General features: G+C 45.3%; 1 protein-coding gene and 1 pseudogene across 5 annotated transcripts in view; both read left to right on the top strand.

The window, feature by feature from the left end:
- Positions 1-26,864, top strand: part of LOC147606931 (lysophospholipid acyltransferase LPEAT2-like) — a 49,992-nt gene that overhangs the window by 1,162 nt on the left and 21,966 nt on the right. For 3 of the 4 annotated variants that reach the window (XR_015264855.1, XM_086791260.1, XM_086791262.1), the window contains exons 1-8: positions 1-63; positions 4,088-4,268; positions 4,438-4,497; positions 4,577-4,755; positions 4,834-4,897; positions 6,666-6,734; positions 6,853-6,948; positions 7,045-7,089. The exon at positions 1-63 is cut by the window's left edge. Coding sequence is in view for 3 of the 4 variants with exons in the window: in XM_086791260.1 (XP_086647386.1) it covers positions 1-63; positions 4,088-4,268; positions 4,438-4,497; positions 4,577-4,755; positions 4,834-4,897; positions 6,666-6,734; positions 6,853-6,948; positions 7,045-7,089 (757 nt within the window). In the remaining variant the exon portion in view is untranslated. The remainder of the gene's footprint in view (positions 64-4,087; positions 4,269-4,437; positions 4,498-4,576; positions 4,756-4,833; positions 4,898-6,665; positions 6,735-6,852; positions 6,949-7,044; positions 7,090-26,864) is intronic. The other variant, XM_086791261.1, reaches the window with a different exon arrangement.
- LOC147606932 (secreted RxLR effector protein 161 pseudogene) lies at positions 20,550-22,044 on the top strand (annotated as a pseudogene). Its single transcript, XR_015264841.1, has 2 exons — positions 20,550-20,680; positions 20,816-22,044. The product of XR_015264841.1 is annotated as a secreted RxLR effector protein 161 pseudogene (transcript).

Raw genomic sequence — 26,864 nt, 5'->3', positions numbered from 1 at the left:
GTGGCGCCGCAATATCTTGTACATCACACGTCTGTTTGCTCGATTTATCTTGTTCTGCTTTGGGTAATACTCATCTCCTTTCACTATGGCATTTATTTGGTATTGAGATCAAAGTCTTTTCTAAGCTTGTTTGATAATCCCATTTTGATATCGTCATGTGTGTGCGTGTGAGCTGGTGGGGTGGAAATGGCCCATGAGACCTATGATGATACAATGTGTGTGGGGTATAGGGCCCCCATGATCTATGATGATACATTGTGTGTGGGGTATACTTGAAACTCAGTACGAAGGGCTTTGTGTGAATATATGTTCTTATGTGTGTGTGTGTGTGTGTGGAGTGCGTGTGTGAGAGCATATCTTGATACAGAGTTCTACACCCACTATTGGGCACTAATGACGTTAGTGGGGATGCTGTAGTATCTAGTCCATACTATGCATAACGGAGTTGATAGTTATATAGTCTTGTGGGTTGACTACCATGAGTATATAACATGCATGTTCCTAAAAGGTGAATTTGTGCATGTTCTTGGATTCATCTAGGTATATATATATACTTGAAGATATTTTTGAAACGTAAACATACTGTATTGAAAATGAACTACAGTAGTCAAGTATGACCTAAGGCAGAGTTGTCTGAGGGCTTTCTCTTGGAGCAATAGCTCCTGATGGACTGCCATCAGATCAACAATGGGTCCTTTGTTTTTGAGGAGGAATTTCTCAGTGGGTCTTACATTGTGGGGGGGGGCGGGGGGCTTTGTGACATGCATGGAAGTCTTTGGACCTTGTCGTTTGGAGATAGAATATTCACCTCTTTCATATATATATATATATATATATATATATATATATATATATATATATATATATATATATATATATATATGAAAGAGGTGAATATATATATATATATATATATATATATATATATGAAAGAGGTGAATATTCTATCTCCAAACGACAAGGTCCAATATATATATATATATATATATATATATATATAGAGAGAGAGAGAGAGAGAGAGAGAGAGATTCTGCACAGTGCACCAGGCTGGGTCCCAATTGAAGGTCCCCCACGATGGATGGTGCATTTGCTTTATTGCTACGTACGAATAAGTATAATGGGCGGGGCTGTTACCTGGACTGAATCTATGTTTTCTTCCGTTAAGAAGACCATGAAGAAGAACTCACTTGGCTGCCCTGAAGCTGCCTGTGCTTTGATCTCACAAACTGCTCTTGCGGTTGCCTTTCTGCAAGAAGCTCTTCAATGCTAGCTTGATGTGGCTTGCGATGTGAGCACAGCGGAAGAGGCGCAGGTGACGCGAGCGGATGGGGGGGATCTAACGGGAGCTTGCCGATGAGCGATTTCAACCCATAGACCCATTGGGTCTTTCGGAGATGATAACCTAACTTTCCTTCTTTCTTTCTTTGACAGCTCCTAAAACAACCCCCCCCCCCCCCCCCCCCCCCCCCCCGCGCGCGCGGCGGATCTCACAGAAAAAAGAAAACTCAAAACACACACACTCCCTCTCACAGACATGCATACATGCAATATAACACAACGTCCACAAGAGCACAAGTGTGTGTATGTGCACGCGCGTGCCTATGCATGAACAAGCAAAAACAGGTCATGCTGGACAATCAAGCATTATTGAGCTTATGTTGATAATCCAATGCGGCATGTTTTGCTTGGCATTGGTCTTCTACATCCTTGTGTTTGGCTTCCCCTGTCTTTCATTCCTCAGCAAGTTCCCATCGTCTTTATTATGAGAAGAAGCATGTGTGGGAACCCTCCTCTTTTGGTTGCTCTTTATGCTTTTCTGCTTTTGTCGCCTGCTGTCGACGGTTGTGGACACTTTCTTCTGCAGCAGTGGTATCTTCATGGACACTGTCTTCTGCGGTGAGGCCTTCTTTGAAGCTTCTTTCTTCTTCTCCTGACATGGTGAATGGATGGGTGGTTTTAAGCTGGGTCACAACCAGAAGCTCTAATACCAACATAACATGCAACCAGTATGATCATGTAACGCACACCACCAAGGCCTTATTTATACCTTTATGTTAGTGAGCATGAAGCAATCCTCTTTAATCTTTTTTCATAGGAGATAAAAGTTTGAAGAGAGAGAATGTAGAGATGACACCCGATTGGGTCCCAATCTACCCACTTAAGGGCCCCCTCCACAAGCAAGAGTATTTGCTTTTATTGCTTTGGAGAACTTCTTTACAATGCAGAAAACCTATTGAAGATGGTTGACTTTGAGGATTGCCAAATGCAAGGAAGATGTAGACCAAACATTGGCTGAACCAGCAAACGGATTGAAGACGACCGTGAAGCCACGTCGGAGACCCTTATGCACACCCAAATCTGCTGAGGGAGATGCAAGAATGAAGGCTGAATGCTAAAAAAATTTCGAGCTGCCTTGGATTGTAGCACAATGAAGTGCTTGGCTGAGATGATGTATGCACAAGCCTAAGACTCACATACTTTCTGCAGTTGTTTACTGCTGAATCTATGAAAGAATGAGATGATTTAGGCAATGGGCCGAGGAGCTTCTTATATATGAACATTTTCTGCTGGTCAGTTTTACCTACTGCTGTCGACCTGCTTTATTATGTCCACAACTGCTGAAATAAGCGTTAAATGCTATCATTTTTCTCATCATTGCCTCACACGTGAGGGATGCTGTCCCGGCTGCTGGTCGACTGCTCTAACATTGGGCGACTGGCTGTATATTACTCCGATAGAGCTGCGACTGGATATAGATCACTTTTATGCCCTTTTTTGGGTGGCCCATGGTGGCCCACATGCAAGGCTTATAGGGTTGGCCTAGAGCCTTGAATCCCTTTGCTCACACAACTTCTACATGCTTCTACATGTGCCTAGGCTAAGACGACCTACACGAACTGATTGTTCTCCAAGTGGGTTAAGTGACATACGCTTGACACCTAAGGCTTGGAAAGACCTATGTGGCTTGTATTGACATGTGCCTGGACTAGGGCTCACAATGGGGTCCGGCGTATGACAAATAAACCTAAAAAAGGTATGAACGTTGCACAAGTATGGCACTGGATGATGAGCCAGTGTGTCACATGGCACCTCAGTGCATGGGTGTGTGTGACACAAATTACAATATCATACAGCTTACTGGCATGTCTCCCATATGTGGGGATTTGTGATGGATGTGGATGGTCTCTTCTCACCAAAAATGTGCAAAGTGTTTGAGCTGTTTGCACTAAGAAAGAACTAGTAGAAATCCGATTTCTGCTTAGCCAGGAACACTCTCTTCTCGTGACAGGTAACATCAAGAGCATCTTGATTCTTTGCATTTCCTTGGAGAGATCCTAACAATGTCTTTCCTTGTAGGAGATAGAGATGGGTAGCTTTGTACTTGTCGTCATACCAACTATTTTGGGGCTGTGCACCAATAGGAGGCTTGGTAATAGATAGTGTATGGAAAGCTAACTTGTAATAATGGAAGTAAGCTGTCAGGTGAGGTTGAGAGATCAATATGTGTCATCTTTTAATATAAATGGTCTTCATAAACAATATAAAAATCATGATGGAAGTGGATGTGGGTAAAACAGGGGTGCAAGGAAGAAGCCTGATATGGTGAAGGCCAAATATGTGTGATCAACTCCAATGGGTGGTGGTAAAATAGTGAAATCGCAGATATATCCTATGAAAGCATCATACAGGCTACAATGCTTGAACCGCCTCCATGTCGGAAACGGGTGAGCCTACCAGATCATGGCCAAAGTGACAATTCTCTAGGAGTAGATACATAGGGCATCGATGAGAGTCTCCCATGAAATGAGGTGCTAGGGTTATATAGTCGTCAGAGGATCTCATCCAGTGTTGAAATAACAAATAGTGCTCTGTTTTCTGAGGTTGTATGGCTTTGAGGATGATGTTGGACATTGGAAGTCCTATTCTAGGTCTCAGGTCTTGGGTTGCAGTGGTAATCACTCGTGGATGCTTGGATGCAGCTTGTCGACTCAACTCTTGTTGTGAGAAGTGTGTACTTAAAACTTCTGAAACTGGGAAAATTCTACTTTTTGGTCTGATCGCACATTTCTGGTGTTGGAATGTGCAGGTACCATTGGATACGGCGCCTTGGAAAGCGGTCCAAAAGAGAAGTAGCTCCAATTATCATCTCAAACCATGTTTCTTTCATAGACCCAATTTTCTTCTTTTATGAACTCTTTCCAAGCTTCGTCAGCTCAGCATCACACTCGAATCTACCTGGCATTGGAATGATTATCAGGCCCATGCAGGTATCACTTGCAAAAGATGAGAGCAACTTGTCTGCGTACACATGATGTCTATCAAAATATGGAGAAGATACTTGGTTCAATGCTGGTGTACACACTGCTAGTAGGGGGGGGCTTGGGGGGGCTTTCAATTTTTGAGTATGTCTCTTACTCGAAGTTTCTTTTTCTCCAGGTCATCAATGTGGATAGATCTTCTGCTGACTCCAAGAAGCATGCATTGAAGGAGATCAAGGTGAGCAGGGAGTCGTTTTACTTTCGGTAACTTTTAATGACCTTTTTAACAAGTTAATAAGCTTTGATAATTGCACAAGTCTGTATTCACGCAGAATAAAGCTATGTGCAACAGTTTTCCTCATGTGATGCTGTTTCCTGAGGGTACAACCACAAATGGAAAAGGGCTGATATTTTTCCAGCTTGGGGCTTTCGTGCCAGGGCTACCTGTACAGCCTGTTGTGTTGCGATATCCATTTGTTCACTTTGATAACTCTTGGTACCCCAAATTTGTTTTCAGCTGGTTCTCTTTTAAGATTTTTAAGTAGTTTCTGATTTTTGATTTTTTGGGGTGTAGGGGTAGGATCTCTATTTTGAAGCTTATATTTCGAATGCTCACACAGTTTCACAATTTTATGGAGGTATGTGAGCATTTTGGCCTTGTGTGTTCTTTTTTCATTTTTGGCTGTAGGGACATTGTTCCCTCACTTTTTGGGCCAAATATTCTTTCCTTCAAATTAATAAGGGTCCGAAGTTAAGTTTCATGAAAAGATGTCATGTGAGGGAAAGTGTGATTTGAATATGTGGTAACATATGAGTTACGTCATATAGTTAAATGAATGGTAACTATGACGTAGATGAAAGTGTGATTTGAATATGTGGTAACTATGACGTAGATGAAAGTGTGATTTGAATATGTGGTAACATATGAGTTACGTCATATAGTTAAATGAATGGTAACTATGACGTGGATATTGCATTTTGTTGGTGTGGAAATTATAGGTTCTATTATTATACTGAATGCTTTATGCATGTGTGCTTATTTTCAGTTTCATTTGTTTTTGCTTGTGCTATCATTTGCAATATCCAATTCTTTAGTGATCTAGAGCCTCAAAAGTGTTAGTTGGGATTTGGAGAATTTGAGATTCAGATTGGACGTAGATGGAAGGTGTGGATATGAATGCTATGTTGAACCAAATGGAGGAACAGTTCAACATGAGAAAGGAGCTTATTGCGTAGAATGTGACACCTCAGCTCAAACTTATGGACAATCGCCTTCCTTGGTGCAACCCGAAGTAATGCAAACTCAACCGCCTCTTTATGGCTCATCTTTCAAGGCAAAAACATCATCTTTGATGTTTTTGAATTGCGAACCTCCCCTAGGCCACTGCCCGATGCCACCCCACGCCCCCCCCCCCCCCCACCCACCTTAGGGAATGGTGTTGGTATAATCGCCTTGACCATCAAGGCAATGCTTTCATCAACTATTTTGATCTATTAGGGCATTGATGTATGTTCAGCTCTAATGTTGATGCAATACCCCCTCTAGGCAGTCCCACTTGATGTCAGGAGGGTTACTTGCTGAATTCTGGGGGAAGCTACCTCGCATTGCGGTCACTCTTTTCTTCCAGTTGTTAGCACATAGCGTGGCTAGCTACTGGCAGTTGTTCTTGGATTTATATAGAACTCCTTTCGTACAGGTCCATGGGTTTCATGTACTCCTTGGGTCTCCAGGTGGGAGGTTAGGAGCCTAGCAAATATGGCCTTCTGTGCCTGCTGCTGGGACTCGGGAGGCTAGAGAGCTACGCCTCTAGTGGATACAACACCAGATGGACGGATCTTATTCACACACTACATGGCCACTACGAGTGCTTTCATGGCAACATCCATCTGAGCTGCTTTTCATAGACACTCTGCCAAACAATCAAATTTAGGAGTACAACTATTTAATTGGCCCTGTAAAAGGGCCAGCTCCTGAGGGATTTGGCATCCTTTCTCCGAAATCCATGCAACCCTTCGATGCTCCGTTAGAGCAGCAAGCACCCATGAACAACAGCAAAAAGCATTTCAATCCATTGCTCATCCTGCAGCAGATTTTCAACAGTTTAATGGAAGACCGTTGGTCCATACCCAGCTTCATCTCCAAGCTCAAAGTGAGACTCTTCAGACATTCGGCTTTAGTGGTGCTTGTATTTCTTTCACCCTTATGCAGTAAACTCTGCAAATGGAGAAGGGTGCCCAATCCCATCTTTAAGCTTTGCAACTCTGGTGGTGTTAACACCATGCTTCTGACTGTGTTACTACATTGCTCATCATATGCTCTTATAGCTTTGTATTGAAATGTGATGTTTTTTCAGGGCAGTCTGCCATCTGTATATGGTAAGTATGAGTTATGTGTTTGTTTTGCAGGTGGAGTACTTGCCAGTGGTCTACCCATCACCCCGGGAGAAAGATCACCCAACTCTTTTTGCCAAAAAGGTTGGTCATGCCAGGTTTTTTGTTTAGTAATTGATGTTAAAAATCCCCTCCCATTTTTATATATACCAAAAGTAAGTCTTATTCTAGTGGTTTTATCGACATCTTCCTATGCACACAGGTAAAAAGTATAATGGCAAAGGCGTTGAATGTGGCTGAAACAAATCACTCTTACGGTGACTTGGTGCTCTCCACGGGAACAAGACAGCTCAAGCATGTACGTTCAAAGCTTGCATAAGCAGATGATGCAAGAAACGGGTTGCAAACACCTGTTTTTAAATGAAAAACTGACTCTTTAGTTTTCCTGTTACAGATTTCATCAGGCTCCTATATGGTGGAGATGGCCAAAATGGAGAAGGTATGTTTTTTTCATTTTATTTACTTCACACTTAAGTCAAAATTGCTGATGCCTTAAAGTTTAAAGTGCAATACTTAGGTCTGCCAACATGCTCTTCCAAGACATGTATGTAGATTTGAGAGTAAATCAAGCTTTTTTTGGTAGCAGAAAGCATCTGGGAGGGGTTTTCCTGTGTGAATACTTCAAATTATGTGATGCTGAACACTTTTTGGGACATGAGAGATTTGGTTAGCTGTTTCGTTAGTTGAAGAGTTGGGCAGACTTGTATTATCTCATTTAGTCTCCAGATGGGTGTGCTGACACAAGAGCTCATGAGATATGGGAATGGGCTGAATTGGAAATGGGTTTGTATGTCACAGCTAATGGGCCATAACCAGGAAACATCTTTGATTACTTATTGCACATGCCTGGGTGGAGGCTCTTTGCCTAACGCTGATGTGGCCCAGTGTAACTGGACTGTTGTTGATGATCTGTGGTGTACACTTTCACTGTGAGGGCCCTTGTTTGTCTTGATTGTTTGCTTTGGCCATCCAAGCCACTTGTTCTTCATTTCATGGTGGTTGTCAATCCACTTTTTGCATTTATTGTCTGCTTGGCCATATAAGTGCTTTGCTCTTCATGGTGGATGTCAACCATGAAGTGGATACAGGGTATGTGTGTGGTGCCAACTGTATATTTATGTAACTGTGAACACAGTTTTCACCAACCTGGACATTTCCCAGTATGAAAGGGGTCTTGTGGACTCTAGGATTTCTAAATATTTGGAAAGTACAAGCTTTGGGAATGGGGGATTATCCTAGAATACATAGGACCACTCTCCTAAAATTTAGGAGAGTTGCTATGTTTGGCCCGACTCCGATGGAAATTCTGTTTGCGTCATTACATCTGGAATTGAGCAGATACCAAGAGTTGGCAAAGTGCCTATGACAGAATGTCTACCAGTTGGGATATTTTTAGAGATAAAGTTTATGGAAGGACCCATCTCTTAGATTGGGACATGTGGCAAGAAAGTGGACCAAAGTGAGACAAGTGGCCTGACACTTGTTAGAAAATGGATCAAAGTGAGACAAGTGGCCTCACACTTGTCACTTCAGCTATTGTGTGGCTCTCCACTTGTCATTGTAGCCTTCTCTTGCCATTTTAGCTCATGGGAGGTCCAAATCTATAAATTGGAGCCCTCTCTTTTCATTAATAGAGGCTCTCTTGCTGCACACTAGCCTCTACCACCGTTACAGGCTGCCCTAATGATGGCTACTCTCTCTCTCTCTCTCTTGAAGGCTGCCCATGAAGAATACTGGCTGTTGGGGACTGTTTTGGAGGCTTCCATCGCGAAGAAATATTGAAGGCAAGGGTATTTAATCATTTATTAGCCATTGTACTTGTTGTACCAGTCTTTGTACTTGCTGTACCAGCCATTGTACTGGCTGTACCAGTCCTTGTACTTGTTGTACTTGCTGTACCACCCATTGTATCGGCTGCACTAGCTTCTGTACTTGCTGTACCAGCCACTCTACCTTCGGTACTAGTCACTGTACATGCTGTACCAGTATTTGTACTTACCATACTTGCTGTACCAGCCATCGTACTGACTGTACCAGCCCTTATACATGTTGTACCAGCCACTATACTTGCTGTACCAGCCATTGTACATGCTGTACCAACCATTGTACCTGCTGAATGGAGAGTTGTACTTTGTTGTACTAGCTCTATTGCATGAAGACCCGTGGTTTTTGGGAAAGAATCTCAGTACCCACACGGAGGTATATGGATTATGTTGTTGGCTCGGCATTTCTACAGCCTATGTTGCGGCTTGGTTGCCTCGTGTCGGGCTGTGTTATGGCATTTGTATATGGATAATTCGGCATCTCCCGTGGGGAGAGTAAGGCCCTCAAAGCTTGTACATGATATTATTCTCCTTGGGTAATAAAATACTCCAAGGGGGGGTCGGCCCATTCGGGCCTCTATGCGGTGTCCCGTGTGCAAGCTCCTTTTCAGCATTTGTGGATGTTTTGTCCAACTTTATGTTTTATGCAAAGTGATGATGGATATGTGTTAAGGTTGTGGCCATGTTTAAATGTTTTAATATGCATTGATGGTATCAACAAGTGTGGCAAAGGCCCTAGTCCCCCGGGCACCCGCCGCGAGTTACATGGGTATCAGAGCATAGGCTTTCTTGGAAGCAGAGGCTTCCTTCTATCAATAAGGAAGATAAGATCTCAAGTGGGGCCCACACTTACCATCATTGCTATTAAACATGGCCAGCCACTTCATAGCTTATGAAGCAAGAGCATGAACAGTAGACAGCTTGTTGATCTAAGGATTTATGAATTCACAAACTTTTATCTTGGAAGTATGGAGTTGGCTTTATGTGCATACGTTTAGCACTCTTTCCATTTGGATATTGTGGATTATATTATCAAGCTTACAGGCAAGGTATACAGGGATATATCTCAAGATATCTTAAGGATATGGTGACGAGATATTTCTTTTGGTTTCATGACCAACTTGGTAAAGAAAAGCTAAGTATACTTTAAGTTTGCAAAGTTAGTGCTTTGGCTATTTACTATGAAGTGTTTTTGATGTTCACTAAGCCTTGTATAGCCATGCAAGGAGAAAGGTGTTGTTGTTTGCCTTGAGATGGTTTCAGGGAAACATTGTTTATGGCTCCCTTTATTGGGATGGATTATATCTATGGAGATTTCTTTCTTGAACGAGATTTATATAGATATTGGGCTTCACAAGCAATTTCTATGGACGAATCTGTCCGAGTTTATAGAGAAGAAATCTTTGGATATCTCATGGATATGATGCTTTTATGGATAAAGTCCACCTCTACTCCAAGGTGTGTGGTTAGCACGGAGTATGTGGTAAGAGGTATGGTATACAGGTCTATGGATTCCTGGACTTCTTTTCTAGGGATTTGGATCTATCCTTAGGTTTATGGATTATTCTTTTTGGCTCCCTTTATTTGGGATGTATTGGACTTATGAAACTCATTGTTCACATACCTTGTGTAGTGTTTCTCTTGTCCTACGTGCTCTCTTGAAGATTGTTTCTACCATGTGTGGGTGGAACAATAGAGAGCAGATGGAAGGGAACATGGGCACTTTCGAGGGTAGTGTCGAGCACAACATACCCTGTGTAGTGTTCTCTTGTCCTACGTGCTCTCTTGAAGATTGTTTCTACCATGTGTGGGTGGAACAAGGGCTACTTGGACTGCTGGCCGACTGCTTTCATTCAGTTGTGGACACTTCTTCTGCTGGCCGACTGCATTTATGCAGTCGTGGGCACTTTCTATGCTGGCCGACTGCTCTCCCAGGGGCATATATATAGGCCCCTTGCCCCCACCACTTATTCATTTCAGATTTCTCGGGATCTTGTGTATAGAGAAGAGTTTACACACCTATCTCTCTGTGTTTCTTGTGCTGTTTATTTTCTGCAGTCTACTTGCTCTTGTCTACCCAAGTTTGGTTATCATTTCCGCTGCATATTCTGACATGGTATCAGAGCCCTAGACTTGAGTTAGATCTTGGGAGTTTTTCTGAGCAAGAGGGGGAGCGTTAGGTTGCTGATTGGTGGACTGTTTTGGGCTGTATGGGAAGAGAAGGTGCAAGAGGAAGGCGGGCTAAGGTGCTGGACAGCCACTTGCAGGTTTTCAGATTTTTTTTTCCCATCCACCCACCCTTTCAGGTTACTCTCCGCGATGGCAGATTTACTAGAGATGGCTGAGAAGCACGTGAAAATTCCGACTCTCCCCACGTTCCCAATGGATCGTCAGTTGGACGGGTCCAATTACGGCATCTGGAAGGTCATGATGGAGTCGATGCTGGAGTCATATGACCTTGCTGATTTTATCATCATCGGGGTTCCACGGCCGGAAGCTGAGGAAGGGGAGTTACTATCGACGAGGAAGGACCGAGAGGCACAGGCACACATGTGGGATCGTGTCAACGCCAGGGTCCGGTTGTTTATTTTCCTCAATTGCACACCACAAGTGATCAATCGTGTGAAGCACATGACGCTGGCGAGAGGCATATGGGAGCACTTGGCTTCTTTGTATAACAGGGTATCACCCATGAAACGGATCTCCTTGGAAGTGCAGATGCGGGTTATGAATCCTGCAAAGTCCTCGACGATGCGGGAACACATTAACAAGCTACAGGCCCTTTAGCAGGAAGTCCTACAAGTTGGGAAAGAGATATCATCTGAAGACATGGCCATCACTTTGCTGTCCCACTTGCCTGGTCAGTATTCTGCTTTCTATTGCTCGTTGATTACGAGTGGCAGGCTCAGCACCATAACCTGGGAGGAGCTTGTGCCAATGGTCTTGGACCGGGAGGAACGTTTCACGAACCCTCCTCACAGCGGAGGTTCGGAGGCCTTAACTGGCCAACGGTCGAAAGGACGGAATAACAAGAAGGGCAAAGGGAAGGCTTCACTGGAGAAGTCTTATGAGAAGAAGCCTGATTCAGAACGAGAGAAGCTGAAGGCCGAAAGATCTTGTAATGATTGTGGCGAGAAAGGCCTCTACTGGAGAAAGTGCCCTAAGCGGACAGGGAAGAGTGCTGATTCCTTAGCCTCAGCTGCAAAGACTCCGGCATTTGTGCACTTAGAGATGGTGGACTCCGATGCTTCATCATCTTCGAGCGAGGAGGCAGTTGGCTTCACCGCGAAGGATACCCGGGAATGGATTCTCGACAGTGGTGCTTCCAGGCACATGACTCCATCCCGTGACTTCTTTCTGGATCTGAAACGGCAGTCAGGTCGTATCTTTATTGGCGATAACTCCACTATTCCGATACATAGTGAGGGCCGGATGGAGATTATTTCCGACGGCAAGGGGGGCAAGCATGCCTCCCGTGTTCTTTATGTCCCTGCTCTGGGTTTTCATCTTCTGTCAGTGCATGAGGTATGCAAGACTAGCTTTCGGGCGGAATTTGAGGAGCATTCAGTTGCTCTATGGGACCGTGAGACTGGCCAGGTTGTTTGGGAAGGCGGTGTGGAGAATGGTATCTACAAGCTCTCTGCACTCTCCACTTTGACAGGTTCTCAGGTCGGAGATTTGTGGCACTTTCGTTTTGGCCACTTAAATGTGGATGCTTTGAGGCGCACCTTCCGGGATCAGATGGTGGTTGGCTTGCCAGATGTTGGTAGTAGGCAAGGGCGTTGCAGCTCTTGAATACGTGGTAAGCAGCACAGGGAATCCTTTCCGAAGCAGGCTTCCAGGCGAGCTTCGAAACCATTGGAGTTGATTCACACTGACTTGTGTGGACCTCAGCAGATACCATCTTTGGGAGGATCTCTCTACTTTATGCTGCTTGTTGATGATTGTACCAGATTCACGTGGGTCTACTTTCTTTTCCAGAAGGACCAGGCTTTTGCTCGGTTCAAGGATTGGCACGTGATGGTGGAGAAAGAGTCTGGAGTTCAGGTCAAGACTCTCAGGGCTGACAAAGGAGGTGAATTCTCCTTGATTGTATTTTTCAGATTTTGTGCAGATCATGGCATCAAAAGGGAACTGGCCAATACTGGATCACCTTCGAAGAATGGAGTTGTTGAACGCAAGAATAGGACTGTGGTGGAGATGGCGAGGACCATGCTGGAGCATCGTGATCTTCCTCGTCCACTTTGGGGTGAGGCTGTGGCAACGGCTGTCCATACCATTAACTGATCTCCGACGACTTCAGTATCCCATATGACTCCATTTGAGGCATATTTTGGCAGGAAACCCGATGTCTCGCACTTCCGTGTCTTTGGGAGTGACACGTATGTACATATTCCGAAGAAGCAGAGGGGGAAGCTTGACTCCAAGTCCCGCAAGGTGGTATTTGTGGGGTATAACTCTCTTTCCAAGGGATACAGGTTGTATGATCCAGATAGGAACGAGATTGTTGTCAGCCGGGATGTGGTCTTTGACGAGCATGTTCCAGCATCCACTGTCGAGGAGCCGCCACTTCTTGGAGATCCAGAGGAGTCTGATGATGATTCCCAGTCTATCATTCCAGTTGATCCACCTCAATCATCACAGGAGGTTGAGCCTGCAGCCCCCGCGACCACAGGAGGCTCCACGATCTGTTCGAGTATCTAGGTGGTTGTTAGACAGACACCCTTCGGGAGTTAGGTGTCATGGAGCTACCCTCCGAGTGGACCACAGAGGACGGCCCTCGAAGATCACATCGGTCCGAGATAAAAGCAACACAGCGGAGCTTCTTCAGGTGAACTATGCTTTGATGTCTCGTATCATGCGGGATAAAGAGCCCACTTCCGTAAAGGAAGTCCTTTCACATGATACTTGGAGGAAAGCCATGCAGGTGGAACTTGATGCCATCGAGAAGAACCACACTTGGGAGTTGGTACCGAGGCCGTCGAAGCGGTCAGTCATTGGTGTCAAATGGGTCTTTAAGACCAAATACACGTCTAATGGGTCGGTGGACAAACACAAAGCCAGGCTTGTGGCTAAAGGTTATGCTCAGCGGCCAGGCATCGACTACGAGGATACCTTTGCACCGACAGCGCGGATGTCCACGATTCGGACCGTTCTTGCCCTTGCTTCTTCTCAGAGGTGGCCTGTGTATCAAATGGATGTAAAATCTGCGTTCCTTAATGGTGACTTGCAGGAGGAGGTGTACGTTGAGCAGCCTCCAGGCTTTATTGTTCCAGGATCGGAAGGAATGGTTTACAGGTTACGTAAGGCCTTGTATGGTCTTAAGCAGGCCCCCAAGGCTTGGAATCAGAAGATTGATTCCTTCTTTATTCGGACTGGATTTCAGAGATCGGTTGCAGATCCGAACCTGTATCTCTTTCGGGAACGCGGCATGGTCACACTTATCATCCTTTATGTGGATGATCTCATTCTCACCGGCGGTCATGTGGAGCACATTGGAGTGACGAAGGCTGCCTTGTCAAAGGAGTTTGAGATGACCGACTTAGGCTTACTCCACTTCTTTTTGGGATTGGAGATCTGGCAAACCCAGAGGGGGTTTTTCGTCTCTCAGCAGCTGTAACTCGCGGCGGGTGCCCGGGGAACTAGGGCCTTTTACACACTTGTTGATACCATCAATGCATATTAAAACACTTAAACATGGCCACAGCCTTAACACATATCCATCATCACTTTGCATAAAACATAAAAGCTGGACAAAACATCCACAAATGCTGAAAATGGAGCTTGCACGTGTGACACCGCATAGAGGCCGGAATGGGCCGACCCCCCCCTTGGAGTATTTTATTACCCAAGGAGAATAATATCATGTACAAGCTTTGAGGGCCTTACTCTCCCCACGGGAGATGCCGGATTATCCCTATACAAATGCCATAACACAGCCCAACACAAGGCTACCAAGCCGGAACATAGGCTGTAGAAATGCCAAGCCAACAATATAATCCATATACCTCCGTGTGGGTACTGATTCTTCCCCAATAACCACGGGTCTTCATGCAATAGAGCTGATACAGCAAGTACAACTCTCCATTCAGCCGGTACTGTAGGTACAATGGCTGGTACAGCAAGTACAGTGGCTGGTACAGTCAGTACGATGGTTGGTACAGCAAGTGCAGCAAGTACAAATGCTGGTATAGCCGGTACGGTGGCTGGTACGTACAATGGCTTCAGTATTTCTTCGCGATGGAAGCCTCCAAAACAGTCCCCAACAGCCGGTATTCTTCATGGGCAGCCTTCAAGAGAGAAATGAAATGAAATGAAATGTTATATTAACGTCTTCAAAAGGCCATAATGACCTATGAGACCAAAAGTTACATCATGGTGGATTTGATACAATGTCTGGATAAAAAAACCCAGAAAATGAAAAATAAAGATGATACTATTGGCACCTAGAAAATGAAAGTGGAACTGGAAGGTAAACAGAAACCCTTATAGTGTGTGAATATAGTGAGGGGGGGTTATGCTATGGATGTGAGTGGAATATAGTGAGGGGATACAATATCATGTGGGACGGAGGGGTACACTATGGAGGTGCCTCCATCTCATAATATGTGCCGCATTGGACGCTGGCGGATCTCCTCAATATCCTCTGTGGTCAGCACCTTGGCTGGGTGTCCCGCATGCCTCGCAAGAATAATCCGAATCCGCCGCTGCAACCTCCGTCTATGCTGGGATGCCCTCCTCCGTAGTCGTGGGCGTCTGGACCACCCAAGCTCAATCGCACGATCAATCAGTGTACCTGTGGTGTGGGTGGTATCCATGTCCTGCTGCTGCTGTGGTCCATTTGGCGCAGTGATGGCTGGACTAAAGAAGTCTGTAATGTGCCTCTGAGTCTGGCTCTCTGTGCGCCTAAGCAGGCTATCTCTATGTCTCCGCAGCTCAAGCAAGAACAATCCCAAACACCTTTGGTCCTGGTACCCCATGACTCTGGAAAGTGGTCCAAAACCCTCTCTGAATAAACAGTGGAAACGACCACGTATCTCATAGTATGCAGTACAATGGCATATATAATGCAGCTCTGTCTCTGGCTCCCCATGGCATACTCGGCATATCCTGGCCTCAGCTGGTATACCTCTATAGCGGCCAATCTCAATCTCAAGCTGGTGTGAGGATGTGCGAATCTGACCAATAGCACATCGTACTACATGAGACAAGTGTACATCCATGTAACTGGGTCTGATCACAAAACCATCTGATGTGAAGTGAAGAAAATGCTCTCTGTAGAAAGCTATCTTCGTGCCCAGCTCCTCAGTCGGCTGTATCCATGTCCTCCTAATGTCCAGCTGAACTAAATCCTGACGGATGAGTCTGGTAATCTCTGTCCGTGTGAGAGTGAGAGAGGGTGTCTCCAGAGAATACTGGAAGGGAGGCAATCTGTCCATGCTAAAACCATGTGCCTGGAACCAAGATGTCATCTGTCCATACCAACAAGCCGTCTCCCCCTCTAAAGCTAACTGTTGGGAGGACTCTAGGGCGAGGCGTGCATATCTGTCTCGGGGGAGATCCCACAAGAGAGAAAGAGAGTAGCCATCATTAGGGCAGCCTGTAACGGTGGTAGAGGCTAGTGTGCAGCAAGAGAGCCTCCATTAATGAAGAGAGAGGGCTCCAATTTATAGATTTGGACCTCCCATGAGCTAAAATGGCAAGAGAAGGCTACAATGACAAGTGGAGAGCCACACAATAGCTGAAGTGACAAGTGTGAGGCCACTTGTCTCACTTTGATCCACTTTCTAACAAGTGTCAGGCCACTTGTCTCACTTTGGTCCACTTTCTCGTCCCAATCTAAGAGATGGGTTCTTCCATAAACTTTATCTCTAAAAATATCCCAACTGGTAGACATTCTGTCATAAGCACTTTGCCAACTCTTGGTATCTCCTCAATTCCAGATGTAATGACACGAACAGAATTTCTATCGGAGTCGGGCCAAAAATAGCAACTCTCCTAAATTTTAGGAGTGTGGTCCTTTGTATTCTAGGATAATCCCCCATTCCCAAAGCTTGTACTTTCCAAATATTTAAACATCTTGGAGTCCACCAGACTCCTTTCAGACTGGGAAATGTCCAGGCTGGTGACATCCTCCCCAACTTCTTAAAAGTTGTCCGCAACTTTAAGCTTCAAGCCATATATTCAAGATATAATCATGTCCCATCGATTGGGCGAGACGAGACAGTCTCAAAAATCCAATATAACCGAAGAATCCATGCCCCAAAGAAATGGGCGAGACTATAATACCAATATCAAAATCATGTCCCAAGATAAATGGGTGAGACAAAAACAGTCCCATAAGTCCAGATATCATAATCATGTCCCAAGATAAATGGGCGAGACAAATCAGTCCCATAAGTCCAGATATCATAATCCATGTCCCAAGTAAATGGGCGAGACAAAACAGTCCCATAAGTCCAGATATCATAATCCATGTCCCAAGTAAATGGGCGAGACAAAATAAGTCTCCTGCCAACAAGACATCGGTCCACATGACCCTTGGCATAGACATAAGTCCCGTCATGTCCACTTTACCACTTGCACTCCGTGTTGGTACTCTGACCACACACCCTTGGATGAGAGGTGGGCTCAAGTAACAAGATAAAACAATCACTCGCAGGCATAGATAACCCGGTGTTCCATAAGCATTTATGCTACACATAGTTTATAGGCATTTCGGCCACCAATAGTTTGTAGGCATTTCGGCCACCAACTCACACTACCCTCTCAAGTGCCCATGTTCCCTTCCATCTGCTCTCTATTGTTCCACCCACACATGGTAGAAACAATCTTCAAGAGAGCACGTAGGACAAGAGAACACTACACAGGGTATGTTGTGCTTGTCACTACCCTTTGAAGTGCCCATGTTCCCTTCCATCTGCTCTCTATTGTTCTACCCTCACATGGTAGAAACAATCTTCAAGAGAGCACGTAGGACAAGAGAACACTACACATGGTATGTGAATCATGAGTTTCATAAGTCCAATGCATCCCAAATAAAGGGAGCCAAAAAGAATAATCCATCCCAGTAAAAGAGAGCCATAAACATAATCCATAAACCTGAGGATGGATCCAAATCCCTAGAAAAGAAGTCCAGGAATCCATAGACCTGTATACCATAATCCTTGTATACCATAACTCTTACCACATACTCCGTGCTAACCACACACCTTGGAGTAGAGGTGGACTTTATCCATAAAAACATCATATCCATGAGATATCCAAAGATTTCTTCTCTATAAACTCGGACAGATTCGTCCATAGAAATTGCTTGTGAAGCCTAATATCTATATAAATCTCGTCCAAGAAAGAAATCTCCATAGATATAATCCATTCCAATAAAGAGAGCCATAAACAATGTTTCCCTGAAACCATCTCAAGGCAAACAACACCACTTTTCTTCTTGCATGGCTATGCAAGGGTTAGTGAACATCAAAAATACTTGATAGTAAATAGCAAAAGCACCAACTTTGCAAACTTAAAGTATACTTAGCTTTTCTCTGCTAGGTTGGTCATGAAGCCAAAAGAAATATCTTGTCACCATATCCTTCAGATATCCTCAGATATATCTCCATATAGGTTGCCTGTAAGCTTGATAATATAATCCACAATATCCATATGGAAAGAGTGCTAAACGTGTGTACATAAACCCAACTCCATACTTCCAAGATAAATTTTGTGAATTCATAAATCCTTAGACCAAGCTGTCTATTGCTCATGCTCTTGCTTCATAGGCTCTGAAGTGGCTGGCCATGCTTAATAGCAATGATGGTAAGTGTGGTCCCCACTTGAGATCTTTTCTCTTCCTTATTGATAGAAAGAAGCCTCTGCTTCCAAGAAAGCCTATGCTCTGATACCAATGTAACTCGCGGCGGGTGCCCGGGGAACTAGGGCCTTTTACACACTTGTTGATACCATCAATGCATATTAAAACACTTAAACATGGCCACAGCCTTAACACATATCCATCATCACTTTGCATAAAACATAAAAGCTGGACAAAACATCCACAAATGCTGAAAATGGAGCTTGCACGTGTGACACCGCATAGAGGCCGGAATGGGTCGACCCCCCCCTTGGAGTATTTTATTACCCAAGGAGAATAATATCATGTACAAGCTTTGAGGGCCTTACTCTCCCCACGGGAGATGTCGGATTATCCCTATACAAATGCCATAACACAGCCCAACACAAGGCTACCAAGCCGGAACTGTCATGTGCATCACAGATGCCATGGACATTCTCAGGGCTAGATCCAGAAGAGGCAAACAGATAAAGACCATGAACCAGTAGAAGATAGGTAGAACCAGAATGTAGGAGCTTCAGGTGTAGCATCTGAGGTGAGCATGGAGCAGGACAAGTGGGATCATGGAGGGAAGCAGACGGCTGAAGCACATGAATCCAGACAAGGGCTGTCGGCTGCAAGAAAGCAGAGTGGACAGCAGCAGGCGCATCATACACAAGCAGCATGCGCAGGGGGATATCCAGTCGGCTGTGCTTAAAAAAAGCATCAATGAAGTATGAATTGACCGACCAGCAGTCGGCCAGTTCCCCATGTAGTCCAAGGGCTATAAAAAGCCCCTCTTGCTCAAGGTTTTATTCATTCAATCCCACTAGGGGTTTGGATCCTTAGAGGTCCCATAGGGGACAGATTTACCTTTTTTTATGAAGGCAGCCCATGGCTGCAGACATGTACCCTTTTTGTACCATAGTATATACTGAATTTCCAGCACTTCTCTCTCTCTTTCTCTCTCTCTCTACTCTCTCTCTCCCTGCGTTTTTGCATCAGATGGTGCGTTTTTGCATCAGAACGTTTCCAAGAGTGTTTAGGGCAAGACTCCCCAGAGCTTCCGCATGTTACATTGGTATCAGAGCATCAGGCTCAGCCAAGCTAAACACTGATTCAGTCCCATATGATGGTGTACAGGTCCAAGGTACAGGAAAGTACACGGATTCGAAGCCCAAGGCGGGAACACAGATCGGGAAGAACTCCAAGGAGGTTTGTTGGTGGTGTTTCACAGTGCCAGATGGGGATGGCAGTTCCGTGAGCCAGATAGGTTCTCAGGTAACGGTCCCAAGGGAGGTTGATCCTCCAAGGGTGATGTGAGAGTGCCAGACTCAGTTCCAGGAATGAAGACCAAGACGGTGTTCAGAGTCAGGGCAGGAATGGATTGTGGACTAGAGGAAGACCAGATGCATAGATCTTCATGAGAGACAGAGTGGTTTGGAGAACAGGCCGGGTTTTTCAGAGAAAAAGGTTTGCCAGGGATGGATGATGACAGAGGGACTTCGGGACAGGATTGGGATGATGACAGTCATCCAAGAGCAGGTTGGATTCCCGTCATCAAGTTTAGCAGAGGGGGATGTCATGTGCATCACAGATGCCATGGACATTCTCAGGGCTAGATCCAGAAGAGGCAAACAGATAAAGACCATGAACCAGTAGAAGATAGGTAGAACCAGAATGTAGGAGCTTCAGGTGTAGCATCTGAGGTGAGCATGGAGCAGGACAAGTGGGATCATGGAGGGAAGCAGACGGCTGAAGCACATGAATCCAGACAAGGGCTGTCGGCTGCAAGAAAGCAGAGTGGACAGCAGCAGGCGCATCATACACAAGCAGCATGCGCAGGGGGATATCAAGTCGGCTGTGCTTAAAAAAAGCATCAATGAAGTATGAACTGGCCGACCAGCAGTCGGCTAGTTCCCCATGTAGTCCAAGGGCTATAAATAGCCCCTCTTGCTCAAGGTTTTATTCATTCAATCCCACTAGGGGTTTGGATCCTTAGAGGTTCCATAGGGGACAGATTTACCTTTTTTATGAAGGCAGCCCATGGCTGCAGACATGTACCCTTTTTGTACCATAGTATATACTGAATTTCTAGCACTTCTCTCTCTCTTTCTCTCTCTCTCTCTACTCTCTCTCTACCTGCGTTTTTGCATCAAATGGTGCGTTTTTGCATCAGAAGGTTTCCAAGAGTGTTTAGGGCTGAAAGAAGACTCCCCAGAGCTTCCGCATGTTACAGGAACATAGGCTGTAGAAATGCCGAGCCAACAATATAATCCATATACCTCCGTGTGGGTACTGATTCTTCCCCAAAAACCACGGGTCTTCATGCAATAGAGCTGGTACAGCAAGTACAACTCTCCATTCAGCCGGTACAGCAGGTACAATGGCTGGTACAGCAAGTACAGTGGCTGGTACAGCAGGTACAGTGGTTGGTACAGTCGGTACGATGGCTGGTACAGCAGGTGCAGCAAGTACAAATGCTGGTACAGCCGGTACGGTGGCTGGTACAGCAGGTACAGTGGCTTCAGTATTTCTTCGCGATGGAAGCCTCCAAAACAGTCCCCAACAGCCGGTATTCTTCATGGGCAGCCTTCAAGAGAGAGAGAAAGAGAGTAGCCATCATTAGGGCAGCCTGTAACGGTGGTAGAGGCTAGTGTGCAGCAAGAGAGCCTCCATTAATGAAGAGAGAGGGCTCCAATTTATAGATTTGGATCTCCCATGAGCTAAAATGGCAAGAGAAGGCTACAATGACAGGTGGAGAGCCACACAATAGCTGAAGTGACAAGTGTGAGGCCACTTGTCTCACTTTGATCCAATTTCTAACAAGTGTCAGGCCACTTGTCTCACTTTGGTCCACTTTCTTGCCACCTGTCCCAATCTAAGAGATGGGTCCTTCCATAAACTTTATCTCTAAAAATATCCCAACTGGTAGACATTCTGTCATAGGCACTTTGCCAACTCTTGGTATCTCCTCAATTCCAGATGTAATGACGCGAACAGAATTTCCAGCGGAGTCGGGCCAAAAATAGCATCTCTCCTAAATTTTAGGAGTGTGGTCCTTGTATTCTAGGATAATCCCCCATTCCCAAAGCTTGTACTTTCCAAATATTTAAACATCCTGGAGTCCACCAGACCCCTTTCAGACTGGGAAATGTCCAGGCTGGTGACTGCAGCGGTGTATGTTCATGAGTTGCTTGAGGCCTTTGGGATGGAGAACTGCAAGCCTATTACCTCGCCGATGGACCCAAACACAAAGTTAACCGTTACAGATCCTTGTGAGCCAGTTGATGCCTCGCAGTACCGGAAGCTGGTTGGTTCATTGATCTGGTTGCTGAACACCAGATTGGACTTGAGCTTCTCCGTGGGGCTGTTGAGCTCTTTTATGCAGACGCCATTGAAGTCTCATTGGGACGCAGGATTGCGGATCTTGCGGTATCTGCAGAGTATGAAGGATCTGGGACTCTTTTACACAGGAGGGAATGGAGTCAAGCTCCAAGGTTGGAGTGACTCAGATTGGGGAGGAGATCCAGACACGAGGAGATCTACTTCAGGATACAGTTTTACCCTCGGCTCAGGAGCAGTTTCTTGGAGCAGCAAGAGGCAGCCAACTATTGCCCTTTCTTCGACAGAGGCAGAGTATCGGGCTGCTTGTGGTGCTGCTTGTGAGGTTGTATGGTTGCGGAGGCTGCTAGGCGAGATTGGGAGCCCACAGTCATCCAATGCGATAACCAGAGTTGTATAGCTATTGCTCGGAACCCGGTTTTCCATGCCCGGACCAAGCATATAGAGATACAGTATCACTTTGTACGTGAGAAGATCTTGGCTGGTGACATCTTGCTACTTTATTGTTCGACGGAGGACAATGCGGCGGACCTCTTCACGAAGTCTCTACCTCAGGCTACGCTCAGGCGGCACTCCAGCTCCCTTGGGTTGGTTTCACAGCCAGGAGCTGAGAGGGGGTGTTAGAAGTCATCTCCTGTCTATATTTATACACCAGGGCCTCTGTTGTGGGTGTGCCCGCCCTGTATAAGGTGTTTTATCATTTTTCCACACTCCCCGTATTTTTCTCTATTTTTTTCCATTTTTTCTAGTGGTGGGGAGGGTTGCCAGAGGGTGGCAGGAGCACTCCAGGGCTGGCCGACTGTCCCAACAGCAGTCCTGTGGCTGGTCGACTGCACATAGGTGATGCGTGGGCTACTAGACTGCTGGCCGACTGCTTTCATTTAGTCGTGGACACTTCTTCTGCTGGCCGACTGCATTTATGCAGTCGTGGGCACTTTCTATGCTGGCCGACTGCTCTCCCAGGGGCATATATATAGGCCCCTTGCCCCCACCACTTATTCATTTCAGTTTTCTCGGGATCTTGTGTATAGAGAAGAGTTTACACACCTATCTCTCTGTGTTTCTTGTGCTGTTTATTTTCTGCAGTCTACTTGCTCTTGTCTACCCAAGTTTGGTTATCATTTCCGCTGCATATTCTGACTGGGGTATGGCAGATTGAAAGGGTGGAAACAAAGATTGGACAGTGGATATGTTTGTGCTGAGTTGTGGAACCATGTTCATGGGGTATGCCAGATGTGTGCTCAAGGCTGCCCTGTTGAATGGTCTTGGCTGATCAGAGGGAAACACAGAGTGTTGCTTTTGTAGGACACAGATCTGTGTGTGAATCCTCTGTGCTAAGAGGTCTTGTGGGCTGCCAGATTGGACATGAAGGGAGAGAAGAATTAGGGTTTCATGTGGGAGACACATACACAGAGAAGGAGAGAGAGAGAGAGAGAGAGAGAGAGAGAGAGAGAGAGAGAGAGACATGTGGGGATAAGTCAACTCATGGAATAATGAGTGTGTGTGTGACTCCCCTATCACACATGTATATTTGCTCTAGTACACATAGTGCACTTAGTACATTAAAAGTACTAAGTGTACTATGTACTATAAAACACATGGGCTAGTACACACTATAAGGGTGGGCATAATGCCTTTACCCCAACAACCTCCCACTTAAAGGCAAAGTGCCCTTAAATGAAGGAAAAGAAAAATCAGCATGTACATGATAATATACAAGGCCATATCAAGGCTGAAACTGGCCTCATCCAATGCCCATCAAGTGTTTGCAATGAGCAAATCGCTCTGGAGGCAAACTCTTTGTCAACAGATCAGCCGGGTTGTCATCCGTATGAATTTTGACAAGCTGAATTTGCTTGTTCTCTATCACCTCTCTGATGAAGTGATACTTCACATCCACATGCTTCGTTGCATGAAAGACAGGGTTCTTTGCCAACTGGATGGCACTCTGACTGTCACAATGCAACAATGGAATATTCCCTGTATAAATCAACCACTAACCGAGATAGCCATAATGCCTCCTTGCAAGCCTCTGTGGGGCCGCAATATACTCGGCCTCTGTAGTAGATAAGGCAGTGCACTTCTGCAACTTGGATATCCATGACACAGCACCTCCTGTGAATGTAAACACATAACCAGTAGTAGACTTCCGGTTATCTGGATGACCGGCATAATCCGAATCCGTGCAACCATGCACTAATGCATCCTGTTTGCCAAAGCATATGCACATATCCTGTGTGCCCTTCAGGTATCTCATAACACCTTTCATTGCTTCCCAATGCTTCTTGCCAGGTTTGGCCATGTATCTAGAAACTACTCCCACTGCAAATGCAATGTCTGGCCTGGTAGCAACCATGGCATACATGAGACTGCCACAAGCTGAAGCATACGGAATCTTGGCCATATCAGCCCTGTCACTATCCGACTGTGGGCTGTCCATAGTACTGAGTTTCACATATGGAGGCAAAGGAGTACTAGTCTTCTTCCCCCCATCCATATTGAACCTCTGCAAAACTTTGCCAATGTATTCCTTCTGAGACAAATACAACACATGCTGATTTCTGTTCCGAAGTATCCGCATACCCAAAATGTGATTTGCATCACCCAGATCCTTCATCTCAAAGGTCTGATGCAGCCTCTTCTTCAAGGCATCCATCTCCTTACGAGATTTCCCGGCAATCAACATATCATCAACATACAAGATGAGGATTAATAGACTGCCATCCAAAGCTTTCTTGGTGTATAAGCAGTGATCTATGTCACTCCTCCTAAAATCCTGGGATTTCATGAATGTATCAAATTTATGATACCATTCCCTTGGTGCCTGTTTGAGCCCATAAAGACTCTTTTTCAGCTTGCATACAAGCTTCTCCTTTCCATTCACTGCATAACCCTCTGGCTGTTGCATATATATCTCCTCATGGAGATCACCGTGAAGAAAAGCAGTCTTCACATCCATCTGAATCAAATCCAGATCATCATGAGCAACCAACGCTAATACAGCTCTAAGTGTGGTCATTTTGACCACTGGAGAGAAGATCTCATCAAAGTCCACACCATATTCCTGCGTGAAGCCCTTAGCCACTAACCTGGCTTTGTATCTTGGCTTTGCATCAGGTGCAACTTTGAGCCTGTAAACCCACTTGCATGGCAAAACCTTCTTGCCTGTAGGCAAATGCACCAACTTCCATGTTCCATTTTTGTGCAGAGAATCCATCTTTGACTTCATAGCACGCTCCCAAAGAGCCTTGTCTGCCCTCTGTAAAGCCTCCTTATAACATGAGGGCTCGCCACAATCAGTGAGCATCAAGTAGTCAACCCCTGGAACAAACCTGTCAGGGGCTCTGGAGGGTCTCGTGGACCTCCGTACCCAATGACCATCATTTGCAGGTTGCTGTCCAGCCTGCATATCACCTATTGGTGGCTCCTGTTCCATGCCGTAAGGTTGAAAGATTATGCCTGGTATCTCCTCTAACTGTGGGATATCCATAGGGATATCTTCTGCCATCTCTGGCTGTCCATTTGGACCATTTCCAGCACCATTTAAGGGCTGGTTTTGCTGCTGTAATGGCTGATTTACAGCCCTTGGTTGTTGTCCATGATGTCCATCATCATCAAAGATGACTTTGCCAGGCTCCTGTTGCCCTTATACATGCATGTTTCATCAAAAATGACATCATTGCTGCGTATAATCTTTCTATTCACTGGATCCCAAAGTCTATACCCCATTTCACCTCTGTCACCATATCCTAGGAATATGCATTTGTGAGACTTAGGATCAAGTTTGGTGCGTTTACGCAACACAACCAAACACTCTCAAGTTCTTGTAGGACGGAGGCTTCCCTGTCCATACTTCCTCTGGCACTCTCCCACCAAGCCTCGTGTTAGGTGACCTGTTTATAAGATGAACAGCTGTCATAACAGCTTCAGCCTAAAAACCATGAGGTAATGCAGCATGTGACAACATAGAACGGACCTTCTCTTGAATGGTCCTGTTCATCCTCTCTGCTGTCCCGTTTTGTGGAGGATCATAAGGAGTAGAGAGCTCCCTCTTGATGCCTTTAGCATCACAAAAGTCCTGAAACTGTTTGGACATATACTCTCCACCATTGTCGGAACGCAAAGCCTTCAGTGTTTTGCCAGTTTGATTCTCAACATGAGCAACAAACTTCTCAAACACTGAGAATGTATCACTCTTCAAACGAAGAGGATAAACCCACACCTTGCGTGTGGCATCATCAATAAAAGACAAAATATTTTGCCCCTCTCAAAGAAAGCTGAGGCATCTCACATACATCTGTATGCACAAGCTCTAACTGAGCATCTTTCTGTCCAAGAGCTTTCTTGTGGGGGCACTGGAGTTGCCTGCCATATATACAATGCTCACAAAACTGAAAACTTGAGAACTTTAGAGAAGGCAAGTAACCAAAACGAGACAATTGCTCCATTCCTTTGACACTCGTGTGTCCCAACCGGCTATGCCACATAGAGATTTCCGACAGCTCGGTTGCATTTACATTAGCATGGTGACAAACACCAGCATGCATGAAGTAAAGAGTGTCCACCTTAGAGCCTCTGGCAACAACTAGTGAGCCCTTACTAATCTTCCACTTTCCACGACCAAATGTGGTAACATAATCAGCATCATCAAGCTGTCCAGTAGAAAGTAGGTTCTTCTTGATCTCAGGCACATGCCTGACATCATGGAGCATAAGCTGTGAGCCATCTGAAAACACAAGCCTCACATCACCTCTGCCAAGAATCTTGCATGCATGGTTGTCACCCAAGTAAACTACTCCTTCATTGCCAGTAGTATACCTGACAAACAAGTCTCTGCAACCTGTGACATGAAAGGAGGCACCTGAATCAATGATCCATGAGTGCATACCATGACCATCTCCTGCAAGAAGTGAATGGGCATCAAGTGAAGACGTGAATAGGACTTCATCCTCACTGTCACCTGCATGTGACACATTGACTTCTTCAATCTTGACTCCACTTTTGCCCTTTGGCTTTGCATCTTTGGCTTCATCTTTGTCTTTGTCTTTTCCTTTGTCCTTTTCCTTTTGATCATTCTTCCATTTGTAGCATTGCTTTTTGATATGTCCCGTCTTGCCACAATAATGGCATTCCAAGTCCTTTTTGGAGCGGGACTTGCTCCTTCCCCGTTCTTGGCTTTACCCCTTTGCTGGGATCTCCCACGTACATTCATTGCATTGG

Source organism: Cibotium barometz, chromosome 56 (assembly GCF_041138505.1).
Source record: "Cibotium barometz isolate CiBa-2024 chromosome 56, ASM4113850v1, whole genome shotgun sequence".
In the NCBI taxonomy this organism is placed as follows: domain Eukaryota; kingdom Viridiplantae; phylum Streptophyta; class Polypodiopsida; order Cyatheales; family Cibotiaceae; genus Cibotium; species Cibotium barometz.
The sequence above is the reverse complement of the archived record's forward strand: the minus strand, read 5'-3'. Positions and strand labels throughout refer to the sequence as shown.